At 42.3% G+C, this 20892-nt stretch overlaps 1 protein-coding gene across 17 annotated transcripts in view; it reads left to right on the top strand.

Moving 5' to 3' along the window:
- Positions 1–20892, top strand: part of FBRSL1 (fibrosin like 1) — a 515430-nt gene that overhangs the window by 133725 nt on the left and 360813 nt on the right. For all 17 annotated transcript variants that reach the window (XM_030460353.1, XM_030460351.1, XM_030460348.1 and 14 more), the window contains exon 2: positions 3918–4118. In XM_030460353.1, the coding sequence (XP_030316213.1) occupies positions 3918–4118 (201 nt within the window). The remainder of the gene's footprint in view (positions 1–3917; positions 4119–20892) is intronic.

Below are 20892 nucleotides of genomic sequence, written 5' to 3'. Positions count from 1 at the left end.
TTTCATCGAGCTGTATGGTTTTTGCACTTTTTTTTTCCAGGTTCTTTAAGTGTTCCCTCTGTATGAAAGGTATTTACAACCCCAGCCTCCCCCTACATATTTTGTGAGATCTCAAAGAGCTGTGTAAACTCAGAGGATTAAGGCAGAGTTTGAGCTGTCCTGAGCAAACACACAGTGGTAACTCCAGCCAGCTGATGGCTGGGGGTTGTGAGCTTGGGCTGGGGGTCGTGAGCTTGGGCCAGAGTCCCTCTGGGTCTCATTGTTATTTCCTGAGCAAACAGCCAGCATGGAGCCTGCTATGCAGAAGTCTCTTGCTCTGGCATTTTAATGGTAAGAATGGTCTTGTTCCAGAGCCAGGGGCTGTGCACCCAGATTATTCACAGCTTTGTTTATAAACTGGGCAGCGTGCACCTTCTGTGTCTTTGAAGATTGCAGCTGTGCCGTGGTGACAGAAGAGAAATGGCTTTTGAGGAAGGAGTGTTAGGAGTGATGAAGAGTGTCACCACCCATGCTGCAGGCAGAGGTGCAGTTACATGACTTTAACTAGCTTGGGCCAAACAGCAATGAAGATAAAGCCACAAAGATTTTTCATATGGACTCTAAAAATCTGTTGCAGAGTCCAGGTTACACACTTGAGTTGCTGGCCTGAGCTGAGCTCTTTTGGATCTTCACAGCTACTGGTGTGTAAGTATTTCAGGCAGAACTGGAGGAGGTGCCGTAACTACATTTTCAGCTCAAGTGTTCTTTGATATCTGTACATCCAAATAAGCAAATGGGGAGATGGAGTCTGTGTGTTTCAGTGAGTAACTGCTTGAAAGGAGGCTCTGAAGAAAGGCTGAATTTTTCTTTACCTGTACTGTGCAGCCAATTAGAACCATCTGCTCTCTGTCTGCAGCCCAGACAGACAAGAGGCTGCAGATGGAGAGGCTGTAGCCTGCCCTGGAAGGTGTGAGAGATATTCCTAAGTGAGGACAGGTAGGAGACAACCCTGGAAGCAGTGAGTAGTAAGGAACAAAATAGTTGTGTATATTCCTGGATGAGAAGATAGAATGGGTCTGAATCCACCAGCCTTGCCTGGAGAAAGGGGATTTATTGGCTCTGACAAGCTGGGTCTGCTGACTCCTGGGCTGGGCAGAAACCCCCAGGCTGGATGTGGAGACCTTTTGACTTCAGGGCCTGACTTCTGTGTGAACTGTTAGGCTTTACGTGACATGCAGAGTACAAATACAACTTGCTGGCCTGGACTTGTCTGGGTGGAAGGCTGTAGTGGAGCAGTTTGTCAGAAGGCCAGCCTCACCTGCTGGCTGGGATTTCTGGATTGAAGTCAAGGTGCATCAATAAATGTTGTTCACTATGGTGATGTACTGTATATTCTGTATTAAATTTTCCAGCGGTTGCCTGTGCTTAACCACAGATACACATCCAAAAATAGTAAGCTCTTGTGCTAAGTGAGGTCCCCAACTTGGAGGTCATAAACTTTAGTAAAAGAGTAATCACTGGAAGGCTTTTTTGAGTAAAATAAATAGAAAGGAAACAAAGGACTCAAGAACAGAAACCCCATTAGCCCCCTCCTGTTCCCTACCTGAGGTTGCAGAGTTCTATGTTTTGCAGGGTGGAAAATTGCCCCTCAGTCACCCTCTGTCAGCAAGGAGAAGCTGAACTGAGTATCCACACTTCCTTGAAAAGCAAAGTCCTCTGAGTTGCAGCTCTGCTGAAGTGGGGAGGAAGAGGACTGTGGAAGAGGTTTCCTTGTCATGAGGCCAAGGAACTTGGCTCCTTCCCCACAGCTGCCCCAGACCCACTGAGATTCTCTCTTTCTGCATTCCTTCTGCTAGAGGCAAGCAGCAGCCTTGGCTACCAGGGCTTGGGTCTTAATTCACATTTGTTTGGAAAGTGCTTGAAACTCTTGGATGCAAGTGACACTACAAGTGAATGCATTATTGTCTTGGCTTTGACCCAGCTATGACTGTATTCCCTGAATTAATTTTGCTAGTAGCTCAGTGATGAGGCAAACCTTAAATCTCCAAACAAAATGGGGATAAAAAGCCAATTTTTTTAAAGGATTTATAGGATTCAGTAAGGGGAAAACCACAGATTTCCAGACTCTGTGGCCAAGTGAATTATCTGAAACCAGCAGTGAATGTGCTGTTGGTACAAGTTTCTGACCAGTTACTACAACTTAGCATTTTGATTTCTACCTCAGCAGCTTCTCAGTTAACAGGACAATGTGACCTTCTTTAAGTAGCATCTCAAACTGCTCTAAAGAGTGTTATCTTAAAATTAAAAACCAAAGTGAGCAACTAAGCACTAATTTGTATTCTGTGTTTTATCACTCATGGATGATAATGTCAGAAAATAGTTTTTCTTGCTCTTTCACTAGTAAGAGATTTGGCAAGCTGAGCTGTGTTCTGGTGTGGTTTTCACGTCTGAGACAGTGTAATTTGTTTTAATTTGAGGTGGGGGTTTTGCAGCTTGCTATAAATATGTGTGCTTCAAGAGGAACTTGCTAGCCATGCAGGACCCTTCTGAAAGGTGGATGGAGATTGAGTGCTGTCTAATTGTCTTTGATCCAGTGTTGGAATAGGAAACAGCTGTGTGTGTTTTATCAACATGATTCAGATTTCAGTTCTCTGTGACCTGAAAGTGTCAGAGCATCATCCTGCTTCCCAGGGAAGGGTAACTTCAAGCAGGGGTTTGGAGTGGAATGACCATGTTGCACACTGAGGCAGTCAGTGCACTAATTGAAGGAGGGAGGGAGGAAGTAATCCGGAGCAATCAGCAGGGCATTCCATCCCAGTTCCTCATTTTATTTTTTGTTGGGCTGTAGTTTTTTGAGAGAATGGAGAGCTAATGACTTTTGCAGTACTGAAGGTGTGTGTGCTGTATTGGGAGCTCTGTTCGTGTGGGATACAAATATCCATGGTGTAATTGCTTGAGTCAGAAGTGAGGGGTTTAGAAAAATTTCTGTGGCTGAAGTTGACAAAGTTTGGGATGGCAAACAGTGTTTTTTAAGCATCTCCCAATCAGATATATTTATCGTGAGTAACTGGGACAGAGATTCTGCAAAACATTCCAAGACGACTTCAGTTTTTATTCTTGAGCATACAATAGAAGACTGGGGGGGGGGGGGAAATTATCAAGCAGTAGTGAACTAAGGTCCTAGTATTTGACATATTAGTTCTTAAACTCTTTTAATGTATGGTGTGTTTGGGGTAGAGGTTGATATATTGTCACCAAGTGTTCAGCTTTCAGGCCTCAAAGATGCCAGGGATAGCAGGAGTAATTCCCTTCTCTGATCTGGCTTCCTATGTTAATCATTATGACACAACATGCCTGCTTCTGAAGTGTGCTTAGATTGTGTTTTATAGTCCAGATTCAGGGCAGACACTTAACACTTAAAAGTGTTCAGCCTCTGTTATGTGTTTAGATCCCATTGATCTCAGCTTGCTTATTGAATGCAGGGGAGGCTTTAGAAGTGCATTTCTCCATATGAATGCTACTGTGAATCAGAAACTGTCAGGCCCAAGGGAGGGGGGTGAGGTGTCTGATTTGATGCTTTCTGAGATGAGAAACTAAACAAAACCCCCGTCTGTTTCAGTTGAACAGTTTTTCCTTTAAGGTGCTGATTTGTTCACGTGCTGTTGACCTATGGTGCGTGAATTAATCTGAAGCAAACTCATTTTCATAACCGGTTCCAGCATCTCTGAAATTAATCAAACCCACAGCCTGGAGAGTATCCATCCTCATCTAATCTAAAATTACTGTTTGCGTTGTGCGTTCCTAATTATTCATCTTAAATCATCTCTGGAAAGAGCATTCTGCCTTGTTTGTGTTTTTATTCAGTATTTATTCTGCTTAATGATTAAAAGTAGTCTCAAAAAACTTATAAGAACTTTTTTTTTCCTTCTCCTTTACAGAAGGACATGTCACTGAAGCCTCAGGAGCGGAAGGAGAAATGGGAGAGGCATCCAGGAAAGAAACCAAGAGAATCTGAAAACTGTGTGTCTGCTGAGCCCAGTGAAAATGGCCATAACAATGATGCTGGGAGCTCTGAGAGAGAGGCAGAGAGAGGCAAAGAAAGGATGAAGAAGAAACTTCCCTTGAAGCTATCCAAACAGGTAGGGAAATGACTTTTCATCTGAAGTGTCTGTATCATGGTGTGGGTCACTGTGAAATGGCCTGCTGGTAGGTTGGGGTTGTTGATGTTCCTCTGGTAACTTGTGCTGGTGAAAAAAATGTCTCCTAGGAGATGTCTGGCCAAGTGCACAAATCCTGCATTATGGGCAAGTTTCATAAGTTAAATGGAAGACCAGGTGTGTGAGGTAATGTAGGAAGGAAGGAAGAGACCTTTTTTGTATCCTGCAACTTTGAGGCAGTGCAGTAATTACACCATAGGTTTGAGGCTTTTAAAGTCTTAGACACAAATGGAAATAATTAATTGGAATGTGGCCTTCTTTGGGGAAGATGTGCTTACTAATGTGCACCTGGAGGTTGCAAACATGATTATGTATGTCTCGTGAATCAAGTTTATGTGCCCCTAAAACAGTATGTTGAGAAGGAGATAATATCAGAAGTATTTTAGAAGTGGGAAGTCAGTTTGGAGGCTGTTGTGCTCTGGGGAGTCATTTCTCTGTGTCCTTCTAAAATGTGGTAGAGCATTAATGAATTAAGAATTCTCATGCTGGAGGGGATGATTGCAGACTCCCATCTGAACCACAGTGTGTATCAAGCCAGGGAGGTGACAAAGAAGAGGCACTGTGGCTTGCAGGCTATTTATCACTTAACTGCTTCTCAGCAGGGAGATTTGTTGGTGACTCAGTGCTAATTCATCAGTTTGAAATCCACATGGCACAGCAACCTGTATCTATGATCAAACACCTTCCCAGTTGTCCATTAACATTGTGCCAAATGGCAGCCAGTGGGAAAATCAGTGTACTTGACCCTCCATCATTTGTTCTGAGCTAAGGAGTACTATGATGAAAAAATATTTTTTTCTTCTCTGTGATGCAAAGTAAAAAAAGATCTGTTTAACATAAGCACACCACCTGTTCTGTGAAACTAATTCTGTGTGTGTGCCAGGCAAAGAAAGGTTGATTTGTCCAGTTACTGGAAGTGTTTCTTCATACTCACAGTATTTTAGGATTTGAAAGGATCCTTAACATTATCTAAAGTAACCTCCTGCTTAATGTCACCACCACACACAAGCTTTTGTGATTGTGTTGTAGCATCTTCTTCATCACGTTTTAAGTTACAAATTCCAATCATCTCCCCACGGGCCCATCCTTTGGTGGCTGAGTGTTCTCATTAACAACGCAGCAGACTCTTTTTTTTCTTCTTTTATTATACCAACTACTTTTTAAAGTGATGGGTATAATTCATTTGATGTAACGATGTTAGTGCCCTTCTGCTTGCAAATATTTAGGTAGCAAATCCTGTAACCATGCACTACCAGTAAAATATTTGCCAGCTTTTGTTTCTTTTAACTTCCCAAAGTGATACTAAATGATTTGGTTTAGACTCCTCGGTGTAGATGTAGTTAAAATACATTGTTTCTTGTTTGTTTTGCTAGTGATAGGGTTTCAGTTCCCCCTCTGGTTACAGGTGCAATGATTTTGTGCCCAAATATTTACTCTGCAAATTAAAATGAATTTTATTGCAGATGAATAGATGCATATTGTAGATTTGATGTAAGCTTGAGCAAATAGGATCCTTTTCTTGGCTTCCAAACCCACAAAGTGCTAAGTATGTATTTCACCAGGAGTCCTTGGCTTTGGTATAAAATATTAAGAAGCAATAGTGCTGGATGATGTTCCTGCCTGCTGCTTGTACCAGGATTGTGTCCTTGTGCTTCATCAGCTCCTCTGTCTCTGCCTTTGTGAAGCAGCTGTTGTGTCAGGTTTTTTTATTTATGTGCAAAGGCTCCAAGCATCATCCAGCAATGATGGCAAAGTGAATGTAAAGCTGGCTCACTGTCCTCTCTGGTCCTGGAGTAACCTTAGAGATGCTGATGTTGATGCAGCTGAGAAGGGTGGAATGTGAATGTGGGAGCAAGGAGCATCTCAGGAGGTCATTAGGTCTTGATTGCCTCCAAAATCTCTCTAACATGAAAGCCTGGCTTGAATAAACCCTCTGTGGGTTAGGGAGTTCTTTCAGGTCTAAAATGATGCTGCAGGAACTTGGGAGTGTTTCAGGGATTTGCAGCTTTGGAGATGTGTGGGGCTGAGCTGGTTCCTCTCCTGCTGCAGAGGAGAGAAAGAGTTGTTAGCATCTTCAGGAAATTTAAAACTAAGTTTCAAGTTGTTTTTTCTACTAGGGACTTCATGATGCTTCCATAGAAACCTGTAGGGTAAGATGTTTCCTTACACCAGCCAAACTTCAGTTTCTGTAATTATCTGCTGCTGTCTTGGTTTACCAAATCTTCATTATTTGTATTTCAGCTTTGAAAAATGAGGACATTGTTATCTGTTTCTTCTGGCTAGTATTTGGCTGCCATCAGTGATTAAATAGGGTATTTGTTGCCACATTCATGAGAACCTGAATTCATCTTTCATTGTTTAGTTTGTTTTTTTCTTTCCTGTAACAAACTTCAAAAAGAGCAAGGAGCTAAAATACTGAGTATAAAACAAAACCTGTGGTGGGTGACTCATTAATACACTGTGACTCCTTAAACCAGTCACACTTAGAATACATCTTTTATTGAAAAAGGAGGGGTTTTAAAATAGCTTTTATTATCCTAGCTGATACAGACAAGTTTACAGCTTTGTAAGGCTGATGAAAGTAACAGCAAAATCTGAGCTAGATAAACCAGGCTATTCTTAGTTCAAACTAATTATGTAAATAATGTAGACAAGTTCAATCATTTTTCCTTTTTTTTTTAATAACCACAAAGTTCACACCTAGAATTCTGGCATTTCCTGCCAAGCTGTCTAGACAAATTGGCTGTAATATTAAGTTTCCTGGAATTTGGGGGTGATTTTGCATCTCAGGGTTATTAAACATAGGTTTATACCCAATTTGGAAAGCTTACAGTAATTAATGCTAATTATATTGAGATGTTGCTTAGAAATTACTGTTCAATTTGAAGCTTTCCTTATACTCTCATCCCTTCTCTTCACAATGCTCCTGAATTGTCATTTATTTCTATGCAGCCTACTCTAATAAATCAAATTGGGCATTATAATTATGGCATTCTGCTAATCCTTGTAGAGAGGTACAAAGTGATAAGCTGATGTGAGTGCCAGGTTGTCTGCTTTGTTCAGAAAATTAGATTAATACTTCAGTGCTTTTGACAAAGCATCCAGACTACTATTGCTCCTGAATATTTGGTTCTTCTGTACCTCAGGGTATGAGGAGAGGGTTACAAGAACCATTCTGTCCTTTGCAGCCTCTTACTCCAGCTATGTCTAAAAATTCAAGCATATTTATTTATCTCCAGCTGTAACCAAGCAGTAACCAGGCATTTCATATTTATCTCCAAGCTGTAACCAGGCATTTCAAATAGTCATAGGTTCTTTGGCCAAAGATTTCTCCAGATTTAGGGCTGTTACCAACACTTATGCAGACTTGAATCTGCTGCTTCAAGGTAGAATTCAGCAAAACCTCTCTGTCATCAGGGGTGCATCAAGGAATGAGAAAGTGTTTAAACTGTGAGATATTTTAGTGTAGCCAGAGAGGCCTCCAGTAAAGTTTGACCCTTTGGAAGTGTGTAGTGGCCTCCACCACAAGAGCACTTTTTGAAAATTGAATCACTGACCATTTTTTAAAAGCTATGTCCAAGACTAACAGTGGTTTGAGGAAGGGGGTCCCAACCAGAGCTGCAGGCAGTGACAGTGGGGGACAGGAGCACATCACTTCTTAAAGGATTCCTCTGTGGCTGGATGGATAATTCACTTAGCAGAGGAGGCAGATATAAGATAAAACTCCTTATATCCAGTTACACTGCCTTATTCTTAGTCATTCTTCCAGGTTTCAGAGAGTAACCCTTTGAACTTTGAGTCAGTCTTTCATCAGCTTGAGCTTCTTCTCTGGATTCATTTTTGGAGTTGTTTATTCCTCTGAATGTCTGAGTAGCCCGGGATCACCCTGGCTGTAGAACAGTGGGGTTTGGGGTTTTTTTTTGAGCTTCAGGACCCATTGCCATTTCTGTATGTAGACTAAATCTGAGCTGACTGCCTTGTAGAAAGAGTTAGGACTTACAGGAAAGAGTTGCTGATATTTCAAGTTAGCTTAACCTCAGTCTCTGTGATTAGTCAGCTTGGATGCCTGACAGTGGATTGAATATGTTTAGATGCTCACTGCTGCTCTAATAACACTCTGTTCTGCAAATAGTCATTTGTCACCAAGATGAGTGTCTTACACCTCCCCCTTCCTTTTCTCACCCACTGTTTAAATCACACAAGATGAGGAAGATGCTCAAGGAAGCTGAGGAGAACAGGGTGGTGTAGCACGTATTTAGCACTTAAAAATAGCATGCTGTGTTTGGAGCATGGGAGGAAAGGGGAAGAAAGCTAACACTGTCATCTTGCTCTGGAGGTGTGACATCTCTGTGACTTCAGCAGAGCTTCCTTGAGGGAGGGAAAGCAGAGTCAGTTCTTGTGTCTCATTCACTCCCCGGCCTTTGTCAAACTGCTGAGCATTATTAATGATTAATGTGTGTTGTTGATGTGGCTCTGGCTGGACTGAAACTGCTAAATTATATTAACATGTTTGATTACCTCTTCATGTAATTTTTCTGAGATGTTCATCAGCTCATTATCCAATTGGAAGTAACACCCTCCCCACCCTAGGAGAGCACTGCTCTGAATTACTGTGGATCTAAAGTAAAGATGATACACCAAGTCATTTGCCATCCAGGATGCACATTGTTTCTTCTGATGTCTAGGTGAAAATCAATAGCTTGTCTTCAACCCATCACACACCCTTGGCCACATGTTGTGTGTGGTGGTAAAGAAAGGCTGTGGGGCTTTTCCCAAGACAGAAAGTTTAGAAGCTTCTGTGGCTCATCAAATACCTTGTGTGGAAAGTTTCTTTCAGTATCGTACAGCTTGTGCTGATGGCTGGGCAATAGGAACATGCAACTGCTTGATTTTTATTGGTATTTTCCAGATAATGATGAATGGAAAACTTGGAAGTACTTTTGAAGCCACTGGTGGGCTGGAGGTAGAGCATTTTCTTGGTGATCTAGAGTTCAGAGACTGAAATGTATTTTTGTTTGCTGAAGTTCAGCAGCCATGTAGGAGAGTTAGTCCAAAAAATTAGTCTTGGAGTCTTTGTAGGCCAGAGGACAAGTATGGATTGGGTACTCCTGTACTTCCATACCTTAATAATCTACTGTTTAGAAGTGGAGTTGTGTCTAAGTGTAACAGCAGCTTAGGGTGTTACCTGCAGTGTCTCAGGCTGTTAAAAGCAAATGAATTCTAGGCAGCCAATTTAGAGAAGCAAAAAAAAAAAAAAGAAAAAGTTTACCTTTAATGTGGGTTTTGGGGATTGGTTTGGTTTGTGCTGCTTTGGTATTTGCATTTCTCTGCTTTTGAACACTGAAATTATATAAACCAGTTTCTTTTTGTTTGTAATTGATGTTACCGTTTTTTGTTAGCAGGTATTGTTATTTAAATGTTCTTTGAAACTAAACAACAAAGCAAAAAGGCAAAAAAGTCCGTTTTCTTTTAATCAGTAAAATGTTGCTTCATGTATTGCTTCAAACCAGGAGCCATTCCTACCTTCATAAGTACAAGAATTTACAATTGGACATGAAAGCTCTGTCCCAATTACGGTTTGAAATACACATTTATGATTACTCAGAGAGCTGGGCTGCTACCATAGCCCACACTGGCTGTCTGCAGGCTCGCTGCAGCCAGGCTGTCTGGAAACCTGGGCAGGTGGCTCTGGTTGGTGCTCTGATTCCCTTCAGCTTGAGCCAAAGCAGGTAATGAAGGCTGCTCTGCTCTGATGGCAGCTGTCCCGTGACCAGGTGTCCTCCCACTACCAGGTGTCCCCCCTCTGTGACCGAGGTGTCCCCCTGTGGCGAGGTGTCCTGCCCTGCTCCAGCAGAGCCTTCTCAAGCACATGCTGACTTTGACACATGAACATCCTCGCTGGCTTCAAAGCTCTTAATAAGGTTGTAGTGGCAAGGGCCCAGTCCCGGGGGGATTTTGGGGGAGGTCCTGATTCCTGGCTGAGCAGGGCTGCACGGCACAGCCACAGATGGCTTCGCTTTGCTCTCTCACACTAATCTGCAAGTGCAGAGACTTCACAGCTGCCTGAGAAACCACTGGGGAGTAAGAGTGCAAAGCACTGAAATGGGCAATACAGTATTCTGTCATTAGGTTTGCTAATCCAAGGTCTAAAATCAGCCTCTTTTCAATCAATAGCAATCTGTTTGCACTGTCAGGAACTAATGTAAAAATCTGCTTTAAGTCCTGGTTAGGCACTTGGTATTCTCTTTTCTGCATCACAGTAGAGGGGAAGCAATGGGCATAGCACAGCAGTGGCAGGAGAAGGGAAAAAATCTTTTGTAAATAAATACTGAATGCTTATTTCCCAAATGAAACCCTACTATTACAAAGAAATGCTGTTGGTTTTGCAAAATTTATCTTAGAATTTGTTGAGATTCTCAAAGTGGCTTCAGAGCCCACTCTTCAGCAGAGGGGGAACTTCATAGCATGTTTAGTTTCTTCAGTGTTTCTTTAGAATGCTGAACAAACCTTGGAAAAATAAAGTTTGTGTTATAGATATGGCACAGGTAATCACAGGATTGCAGCCACCTTTTGAGAGGTACAGAACAGGTTCAATAACTGATCTCTGTAGGATGCTGTGCTGCAGGAGGAGTAGTGCAAAACAGTGCCATAAGACCAATGGGAGCTACAGCAGCATAAGACCTTTGTTTAAGCTGGGAAAATGTATTTCAAAATTCTCTGCAGTTCTGGTAGGAAGATGTAGTTGAGGAGACCATGTTTATTAGAATTTGGGGTAAAGGTGGAGAAAATCCATCTGGTTTTATAGCAATGCTGAAACATGAAACTAAAAGAGTGTGTTTTGGCTGCTGAGAGTGTAACATGTAAGAGAACACAGCTTTGTGGTTTTCACTGATGTAGTGAAATACTTTTGTGGACCAGTGGGCTCCTCTCACTTGCCCAGCCTGCACTTGTCCCTGCTCTTACAGGACTTGCCTGATCCTCCCAGAGCAGCTCAGCTGCCTCTCAGCTCAGCTTTGGTGTGCCCAGGAGCACGCACAGGCTCCATGCTGGGTCAGGCAGGGGATGCTCACCTGGACCAGCACCTTAGTGCTGTGGACTTTGCTTCTGCTTGGGTGGGGGCTGCTCATGGGTGGAGGTTGGGTGGCTTTGAGGAGAGGGATGCAGTCTCTTGTCACACGCTCTGCTCCCTGCCTTGTCATTAAGGTTCACACCACTGTTAGGATGGGATCAACTCTGCTGCCTTCAGAACCCAGCTCTGAGGCTTTGCCTGCACTGTTGGTTTCTACCCTCTTTGTCCTTGCTTTACCTCTTCTTGCTGTCCCCCTTCATCTCTCCCACTGATCAACATTTAGGCACCAGTGATGTGTTCAGGCCTCCAGATGGCTTCTGGCATTTTTAGCGTGTTGGACCAGGTATGGAGAGCACAGTGATAACCACACTGGATGCTACTGGTGCCTTCTCTGCATTGGGGCTGTTTATGCTACCTCTAGTGGAGCTGAACCAAACAGTTTTGGGGGGTCTTGTGTCTCCACCTCCGGTCCCCATCTGAGAAGATGTGGGAGCTACAGACCTGGATAACTCCAGACATTTCTCAACCCAGCACTCTGTAGGAACTGAGGGGTCTGGGATCTCACAAGACTCATCCCTAACAAACAAGGAGGACCTCATCTAACATTCCTGATGATTTTGAAGTTAAAGGTCAAAAAAATCAAGTGGTAGAAAGATAGTTAAGTCACACTGCTGCAGTGTGAGAAAGTTGCCTGTATGTGAAGAATCAAACCAGTTACAAGGTCCATGTTTTAAAATTTCTGCAGATCACCTTTAACTTCTCTGCCTGCTGTTAGATGACTGCCTAAGTATGTCGGGTCACGTTTATTTAAATATAGCCACAGACAAGAGCAGAAAAAAGAAACAAAGCAATCCTCTCTTCTGACTGATGTTCTGTAACTAGCTGTGAATGAATCTCATTACAAGGACTTCTTTTGAAAGGGAGAAATAAAGAGGAAATTTCATTGTAGCAACTTATGTGCATCAGACACAATAAAAAGGGTTGTTGGTGGTCATTGGTTACATTGTTACAAAAGAAGAGCTAAATGGGTTATAATTTAGAGAAGGGGATTTAATTACATGAAGTAATTTACAGGAAGCTATAACCACTTGTATCTTTTTCTCTGAATTTAATTGGTTGACACAATGCACAAAGTCCTCTTTCTTTTCCTTCTTCCCTCCTCTTTTTTAGTTTTATATATTTTATTTCTTTGTATATTTGCTTTTGGAGAAGAGAAGGCAGCAAGACAGAGCACTTCTGTCTTGTCTCTTGATTTTAGCAAATTGAAGAATGGAGAAGCACAATGCTGTTTGAATGGTGCTTTGTCTGTGGGTAGTCCTGGTAGTGTGTGCTGTCAGGATCAATTCAGAGCCTTGGCTGAAGGTTTTTCTTGTACATCTCTTCATGACGGTGAGATAGGGAATGTTCTGAGTGTCCCAGGAGCTGTGGAGAGCCCCTTTTCCTGGGTGGAATGCAGATGCTGCAGAAGAAGCTAGGACTTCGAAACAGCTGAAGCAGCCATGGCCTTTCTGGATGTTGTTTTCCTGGTTTGGACAAGAAGTATCTAAAGGGTTTTTCCATCTTGATTTAAGCACCAGCTGCCTAATATTTTAATAAGCTTTGCACAGATGTTTGGGAGCCCCTGTTTTTGGACTTGCACCAAATGACTGCAGCAAAATACACAGCCCCTGAATGGCAACAGGTAGGGGATGATAATCCCTGTTATTTTGGGGTTGATCACATGTTTTTGTGTGTGTTTGTGAAACAAGCATAGTAGATGTAGAAGGACAATATTCTTCCTCTAGCATGCTTATTACTGTAATAATCTAAATCTCTACAGCTCTAGTCTAAATCTCAGGTGATTTAAAACAAATATAAAAATGACATTGCAGTGTCACCCGACTTTGTGGCAGAATGAATATATTTTTCATGAGATACTTTTACTTTCAGCATGCAGTACTTGTCCTTGCTTGCTGCTGGCCATGCTTCTCCATTTTTCCAAGAGACTTTTGGGATGAGTGCACCAGGAGCCAGAGCAGAATCTCTTTGGCAGCTGCCAATCTTTGCCTGAAGTCATTTAATAGCCCTGGTCCAGTTCACTTGGCTTTCCTCTGGGAAAGGTATCAAAGATGATGCTGGTTTCCACCTCTCAGTACCTCTCACCTCCCAGACTGCAGCTTCAGGCTGTGTTATCCACATCCCTCAACCTCCTTTCAGTGGGGTTCTGAAGGGAGCTGATTTTCGTACCTCTGCCTGATGAATGCTTTCTGCAAGCTGTTGAGAATACACACAGCTTGAGGAAGCCTGTCTTTGGTTTGAAGACATCTCTTAGGTAAAATAAGCACTTGTTTATATCCTTTTAGTCCTTCAAGCAAGGTGACTAGTAGCTCTTCAGGTGAATGCCTTTGCAGTATTTCTTTGGCAAAGACAGTCCATGAAACTCTTGCCATTTTCTCTAAAGGAAAAGGAAGAAATAAATAAAGCCAGAGGGAGTTTGTGATAGATTTAAAGCACTTCCAAGCTTCCTGATTCAGGGACTCCTAAGGCATAGTCAGGTATGTATGTATCTTTTTACTAAAGGCTTGAAATATGCCCTCCCTCTATGTAGGTTTTTCCAGCTGTTGGCACTGTACAGTGATTCTGATTTTTTTCTGAAGCTGAGCCTTGAAATTACCTTTTTGTTTTTTTTTTTTTTTTTTAAATTCTAGCAAAGAGGATATTTCAAATGTTAAGTTTAGGAATCAGGCATATAAACTCATATATATATATATATGTAGTTTTCTCTCAATTTCTTTACAACTGGAGTTGTTGAGATTACAAAGCAAAGTATTATTTGCGTAGCTGCTGGGTTCTGAAAGTTCATGTCTAAAGTGAATTATGTAAATATGTGCCTGGTTTTTTATTTAAAACCAAATGTTTCATCTTCACCTTACCTTCCCCATTCCACTGCCTGCTTGTTCAAGGCTTTGATTTCAGCACTGGGGAAAGGAGCATAGGCTCAAGTCTTCCTTCAGCTTCAGATCCAGTGCAAGCTCAAGTTGCAGACTGGTAATAGGTTTCATTTTGCACTCTCTGATGTTTCCTCTTGCAGCCCTGCTTGAGTCACTGACACTGAATAGTAAAAACAAGGAAGAAACCTTTTCCAGGGGAAACCTTACCCGCTGGAATAATATTGCTCCAAGACTCCAAGGACGAGGTAATGGATCCAAGCACTGGATGCTGTCCAGGGCAGCTAGAATAACAGTGCTGGGATGCAAACCCTCTGCTGCTGTAATACTGCAGCCTCCTGGAAGGAGGTGCTGGTGCTCATAAAGTTGTCTTGCTGTTGGTTCTCTCGAGTGGCTGTAGAACAATAATTAGTCATTTAGCATGACATTTATTGGCTGTAGTGTCAGTCATAGGTATCTTCTTGGAGTTAGTGTCTCAGTGCTCTAGAATTGGAGATGGTTCAGCTGGTCAGGCAGGTCTGCTGTGGCAGCTTTGGGAAAAAAAATGAATATTATTTCCAGTAATTTTTCAGCTCACATGAAGCAATTTCAGTGTACAAAGGTGTAAGTGGGGATGGCTCAAAGGAAGGCAGCCATATTACAAATCCTGCCTGAATTAGTTTTTTTTAGCTTACTCCTCATTGTACATATGTCTTCCATGTGCATGCTGCCAAACCCTGTAATACATAAATAAGGAAGTTACATAGGAAATGGTGCCTACAGCAGTGAACAAAAGTCTAGATCCACAAAACTTGAACCCCATTCTAAAAAGCTGATCTCAGTATTTTCTCAGCTCTCCTGCCAAAGAGACTGGACAGGCAGCACAGCCCTGAGCAGGACCTGGGGAGGTGGGGGTGCAATGGTTCTGTTCCCTTTCAGATGCCTTCTCCATTTTTGTCTCTCGCTTGCCTTGTGCCTGGCTCATTTTGTTCATAAAGCAGCTTGTAATTGAGTGTTTGACAAAGAAGTGTTTACAAGCAGTGTTTCTTGTGCATAACTGCCTAGCTGAGGGGAATAACAATTTGGGTCTGAATTTCAGCCCTCCTTTGTCACTGTCGTATCATCCTCGGTGGCAGTGCTGTCTCTGCTTAAAGAGAAAGCTGGATTCAAGTGGTTTCAGGATATGGCACCAAAGTGGGGAATTCATGTTCATTGCACAACCTTGTGACTGTTCTAGTGGCCCATGCTCGTGTTTTGTTCATGAGATGGTTTTGGACTGCACCAGGGTGTGTGCTCATTACTGTGTGTGGTGACTTCTGGGTTTTTAGAGGTGGAGTCTGCTAACTTAGGGGGAATTTTATTCCAGTGTTATGAAATGTAAGGGTTGGGGGGTTGCCAGGTTGTAAGCCTTTTCTAGCCATCGTGTGGGGTGAGATGCTGTAGACTGTAACAGTCCTATTCTGGGATACATGCTTAGAGGTCAGTCTTCACGGGTTGAAAGCTCCAGTGCAGACAGGACCTCTGTTATCAAAATAAAAGGCTCACTTAAGTATTGCTCAGAAGGAAAGGACTCAAGCTTTTCAGTTCAGGCAGCATGTGGGTGTTTCAGTTGTCCATGCCAAAACCCTTCTGTAAATTATGCCAGCTGGGCAGGGTGTGGAGGGAATAGAAGCAATGAAGTTATGCATGAGTAAGGAACAGCTCAGGCTTCATTTATACCCATTATAGGTTATTTACAAAGGCTACTTCTTCTTTTTTGGGGGGGAAGAGGGGTGAGTGAGAAGGCTTTTAAAGGGGCCGCTCATTCTATGTTTGCAGGAATGACAATTACATTGCAATGTCTGAAGTGATGGGAATTGGCACATAAAAAATAAGCAAAGAGAATCCTAGGAGTTACTGACTAAAAACTGGAGGCACCTGGAGCTCTGTCTGACTCCAAATTGTAGGGCTGAGTGGGACAGTTCCCACTGACATCAGTGTCACTCTGTGACTAAAACTCACACGTAGAGATGAAAAGAAATCACAACGTATGAAATGGAAAATCATGCAATGGAGCATGAGTAAGAGTGGTACTGGGCCATTGTGGCCACTGAGAATGACTCTTTCCCTGCTGCTTGAGTGGAAGCAGGAGGTGATTTCTGTAGCAAGTCTCCTGCTTTTCTGGGTATGGAAATCAACTTAACAGTTGATTCTGATCTGCTGAGCAAAAGTAGATAAATAGTCACAGCCTTAGTGACAGACTAGGAGCAGGTAAATGTGCTGGCTACACTGCTAGGAGCATCTCTGAATTAGCTTTACTGCTTGTCAGAGTGCTTTGACCACAGCAATGTATTGAACTGGTAAATTCTTGTTTAAAGAAAACCACGGGACACTTGCATCCAGAGTGTCTTTTATTTGTTCTCATGCAAAGTAGCTTTGCAGGTGTTTTTCTCAGACATCTTCATAGTCCCCTTAGCTTTCTTCTGAATCATCCTTATGCATTCAGTAGCTTGGTAAATAAACAGTATGTTTTCTCTGCCTGTACAAATGCTGGGCTCTTACAGTTCTTTGCAGCTAGGTATTCCCTCCCTGTTTACCTGACTTGTCAAGAGAGAGAAGAAAAATATCTTTGTGACAGCTTTTTTTTTTTTTTTTTTTTTCCACTTACAGTGAAGCAAAGGAATAAAGGGATTATTTTTTTCCAGACAGTCTACCCACAGTAGCAGCACCAGAGACCTCTAGTAAATTGATCAAGGGACACATTTGACCTTAGGGCTGCTTGTTAGAGAACATTGTTATAGGCACGTTGTAATAGCAGATGTAATAAAGTACACATTGGCCCAGAGAAAAAAAAATAGTAGTCTGATTTGTGCTGGGTGTTTGTGTGTGTGTGTGTGTGTGTGTGCATGTTACTTAGTAGGAACTGAATTGTTGTCTGGCAGCCTTGGGTCACCTCAAATAAGCATAAGCCTAAGGCAAAGCCAAAGGCAGACAAGTTACAGAATAAGATGTGTGGGAATTGGACAAATACCTGGTTGTTATTGTTTATTGGAACACAGAGCACAGGGAAGAATTGTTTTGATGACAAGGTATTTCAATTTCAAAATTAAAAAATAAAATGTAAGTTGTCTAGAAATCAGTAGTGATGTAAACCCTAGAGGCTTGCACTTGGGCAGCTCTGCCCTTAACTGGGAGAGGAGCTTTGGCTTTTGGACCTGAGGAGCTTGGATCTTCCTCAGAACCATCCTACTGAGGAGGGCTGGGTTAGTGGGGGATGGAAGTGGGGGCTCTTGCAGACTTGGGAAGCCTTTTGGTAAGAGCAGCTTGGTTTAAAAAAAGAGAGAAAGCTCTCTGTGACTCAAGTCTTGTAAAAGCAAATAAAAAATAGATGCTCTTAAATTACCACCACAAGGATTCAGTTAGACAAGAGCCTTAATCTGTAACTTATTGATACACTTTGCTCCTCACTCAAGCATTTGCATAAATCCCACTTACCAGTTTTCTTTTCTATCCATTTTCTTCATACCTCTTACTAGAATAAATGTTTCTTCTGTTTTTGATGGGCAAATAAAATGTGCAAGCTGTTGCAAGATGGATGTTGTGCTCCATTAATGGAACTGAAAATAGGATTTCTGATCATTTCAGAGGCTTCCTTCTGTGGCATCATGTCCTTAATTTCTAATAGCTATTATTTATTTATTTTGGCAGAATGTCTTTAACTTACAGTGGTAATGACAGGAATTTCTACTGCTTCAGCTATATTTATTTGCAGAATATAGAAAGTTGGGACTTTTTTGCAGTGTTCAGCACCATGTGACATATTGATCAGGTATCTCCTCCGTTCAAAGCCCTGTTGAGATGCTCTGTAATTGTTTAAGGTGTATCTGCTAAAAGTGCTCAGTCTGAAAGGCTTTTTCAGTCATTTTATGCAACAAAGACTGTCAATGCAACCATACAAATGAGAGCCCTAAGTTAATTCCTAGTTAAGTATTGATGTAGTTGCTGACTTGAAGCTTGTTCTGGCTAAATTAGGATTTAATCAGTAAAAGTCAATATTTTCCTTCTACCTATCGAAAAATTAGCTCTTTCCTTTGCTGAACTATATGTGTTAAAATAAAAATTCACAAGTGATGTTATCTTGTTCACTGTCAGATCCTGGCTTTCACCTGGTAATTGCTCCATAAGGAATTAGCTCTCATGTGATATTTTTATTTCTGAATTGAATAAGAATCTTGGTCTAGAGCACAAAGGTAGTTAGTATCTGAGTTGTGGTTTGGATTTGGTTTTTTTGTTTTTGTCTCCAGACAGTACAGACAGGTAATTTTTAAAAACATTTCTCCTCCTCCTTCACAAAACATCTCTCTGTCTGGGAGAGGAGGAGAAGCTGAATTCTTGCCAATAGTGCTAACTGGTGGAGTTGCTGAAATGAAAGGATTTATGGTACCAAGTTCTGCCACTATATTGTTGGGATAAATTACTTGGCCATCCTTTGTCTGGGTGCTTATCTGTAATATGGAGATAATAATTTTTACTTCCTTTCTAAAATGCTTGCAATATACAGAAGGGGACACGATGATTATTTTATTACCATCCAGGAGAACACAAGGCTGTTTTTTCAGCCTAAAGAAGGAAGGGAGGAAGTCATTGCTGTAGGAGTCTTATTCTGGCTATCAAGACTGAAAGGCCTGCTTTTAAGGTGTGAGCTGACCCAAAGCGTGGCAAACTGATTCAGATGGAGGATGTCAGACACATCACTCCATCCAAGCTGGTATTTCTGCATCATCACACCTGAATGTACCCCATCAGGTGCCCCAGGATGGATGCCAACCTCAGTTTCCATCAGCTTGCTTACAGGTACTGAGCACAGGGATCAATAATTCAACCCACCAAGAAAGCTCCAGCAATTGTTAAGGATGAGCTAATGCTGGTATTCATGTTGGAATTAATCATCTCATGATTGAGAGCTCCAGATATGAATACTGAGGGTGTTACCACAGTACAAGCCCAGGGAAGGATCTTGATAGCAAACCTGCTGGGCCAGTTTTCTAGCAGAAGCATTTTCTTTTTCCTAATCATAAAGCCTCCAAAGGTCTTCCAGGGTGAGAAGCTGGTTAGAAGTACTGAGTGTATAATTTTGTGGTTTTCTGTCTTTAGTAACTGGCTTCTTGGGAAGCTTTAGGAAGGAATAGATCTACTTGCATATGCTTGACAAAAAGGCTCAGGTATCTATTACTCTGGAACAGCCCCGCTTGATTGTGCAGCTTAGAGTGTGAGATGTACATAAAAGTGATTGCAGTGGGTTAAAAAGGGCTATCAAAGCCCTGGCTTTCCACGATTTTTTTTTCTGCAATTCAGTATTAATTAATCCCTTTTATTCTTCCCAGCAGTGGGATTTGTTTATGTACTGCCCTTAGCTCAGAGCCCCAGACCTTATGGCCTTCTGATCCTCCCGGGAGTGATTGCCCTGGGGATTCCAGGTAGGAAGAGGGAAAAGGAGTTGTTAAGGTCCAGCTAGGTGTGAGGGTGTTAGACCTGTGCTTCAGGGGCTTTGGCATCCAGAAGATTTTCCCTAACAGTAGATGGCAGGGGAACAGCAGCTGGCAGTGAGCTGTGTTGGCACCTCCAGTGTTGGTGGGTTACATTCTGTTTTCTGAAACTAACTGGAGAATATTTCAAATTCTTAAAATTCTGCCTGCCCAGCAGAATCAGGGGGGAGTGTGGCATTGCTAACCATGTGAATGATTGCTTAATTTAGCAACATGTTATGAATATTCAGTGGCATAGGCTTCAGCAGAGAGGAGGAACAGGAATGTAAGCCCACGGGGATCCAAGCTTGTTAACCTCTGCTGCCTGGGGCTCTACTGCCCTGTCTTGTGTGCTACCTGGAGGGAAAGCATTGCAGGTGCATTCATCCATGCCACAACTGAACCTTCATTTTGCTTTATAGATGTTCCCTTGGAGCTGCTCATGTGGAAGTGGGACAGTTGAGCTTTGTGGAAATGCGTGTGCACGTCTGTCAAGTTTACTCTCGCAGCTTAACCATAACTCATTACATAAAGCCTGTTTGTCACACATGACTTTAAATATCCACAGGCCAGGCTCAGGCAATAATTCCAATGTCAGCTTCAAATGCAGCGAGGCAGGGGCTGCAGTCTACCCAAGATCTAAGCACAGAAGGCAAATGTGGCTTCTGGTGGGAATCTTGCTTCTAACCCAATGCTGTAGCTGCCTCGATTGAAGCACCAGGAGGTCAAGTGACTTGTCAAAGGTTGCACAGTGAGTGAGCAACTCCGCTGACATTTGATACCAGGAGCCTTCTGTTTCCCAGTCTGTTGCTGATTTACACTTTCATCCTCTGGTACACATAACTGCTGCTTGAATTAAGCTGTGACACATCTTCACATCGATGTAAAATTATTTCAAATTCGACCTTGAAGCAAAGGGAATGTCATTTCTTCTGCAAATACTGTGAAGGTTTAGTCCATTCCCACCTGGTTCGTATGCTAGTTCAGCACCACTGAGTAATAAATTACAATTATTGAGGTATCAATTCATCATGTCTCAGCCACGGTGTTGCCTGTTCCGCTGCATTGACTGAAGCCCTTTGCTACCCAGCTAATGTACTGCAGATCTACTCTTTCTTGTCCCATAATGATGGGATCCCTTGTACCAATTTGAATCCTATTAGATTGCAATTAATTTCTCCCTACTCCAAACTGAAGCTGAGTCAAGTGCTGCTCAG

This window comes from Calypte anna, chromosome 15 (assembly GCF_003957555.1).
Source record: "Calypte anna isolate BGI_N300 chromosome 15, bCalAnn1_v1.p, whole genome shotgun sequence".
Lineage (NCBI taxonomy): Eukaryota > Metazoa > Chordata > Aves > Apodiformes > Trochilidae > Calypte > Calypte anna.
Note: the sequence above shows the minus strand (reverse complement) of the source record. Positions and strands in the feature narration are given on the sequence as shown.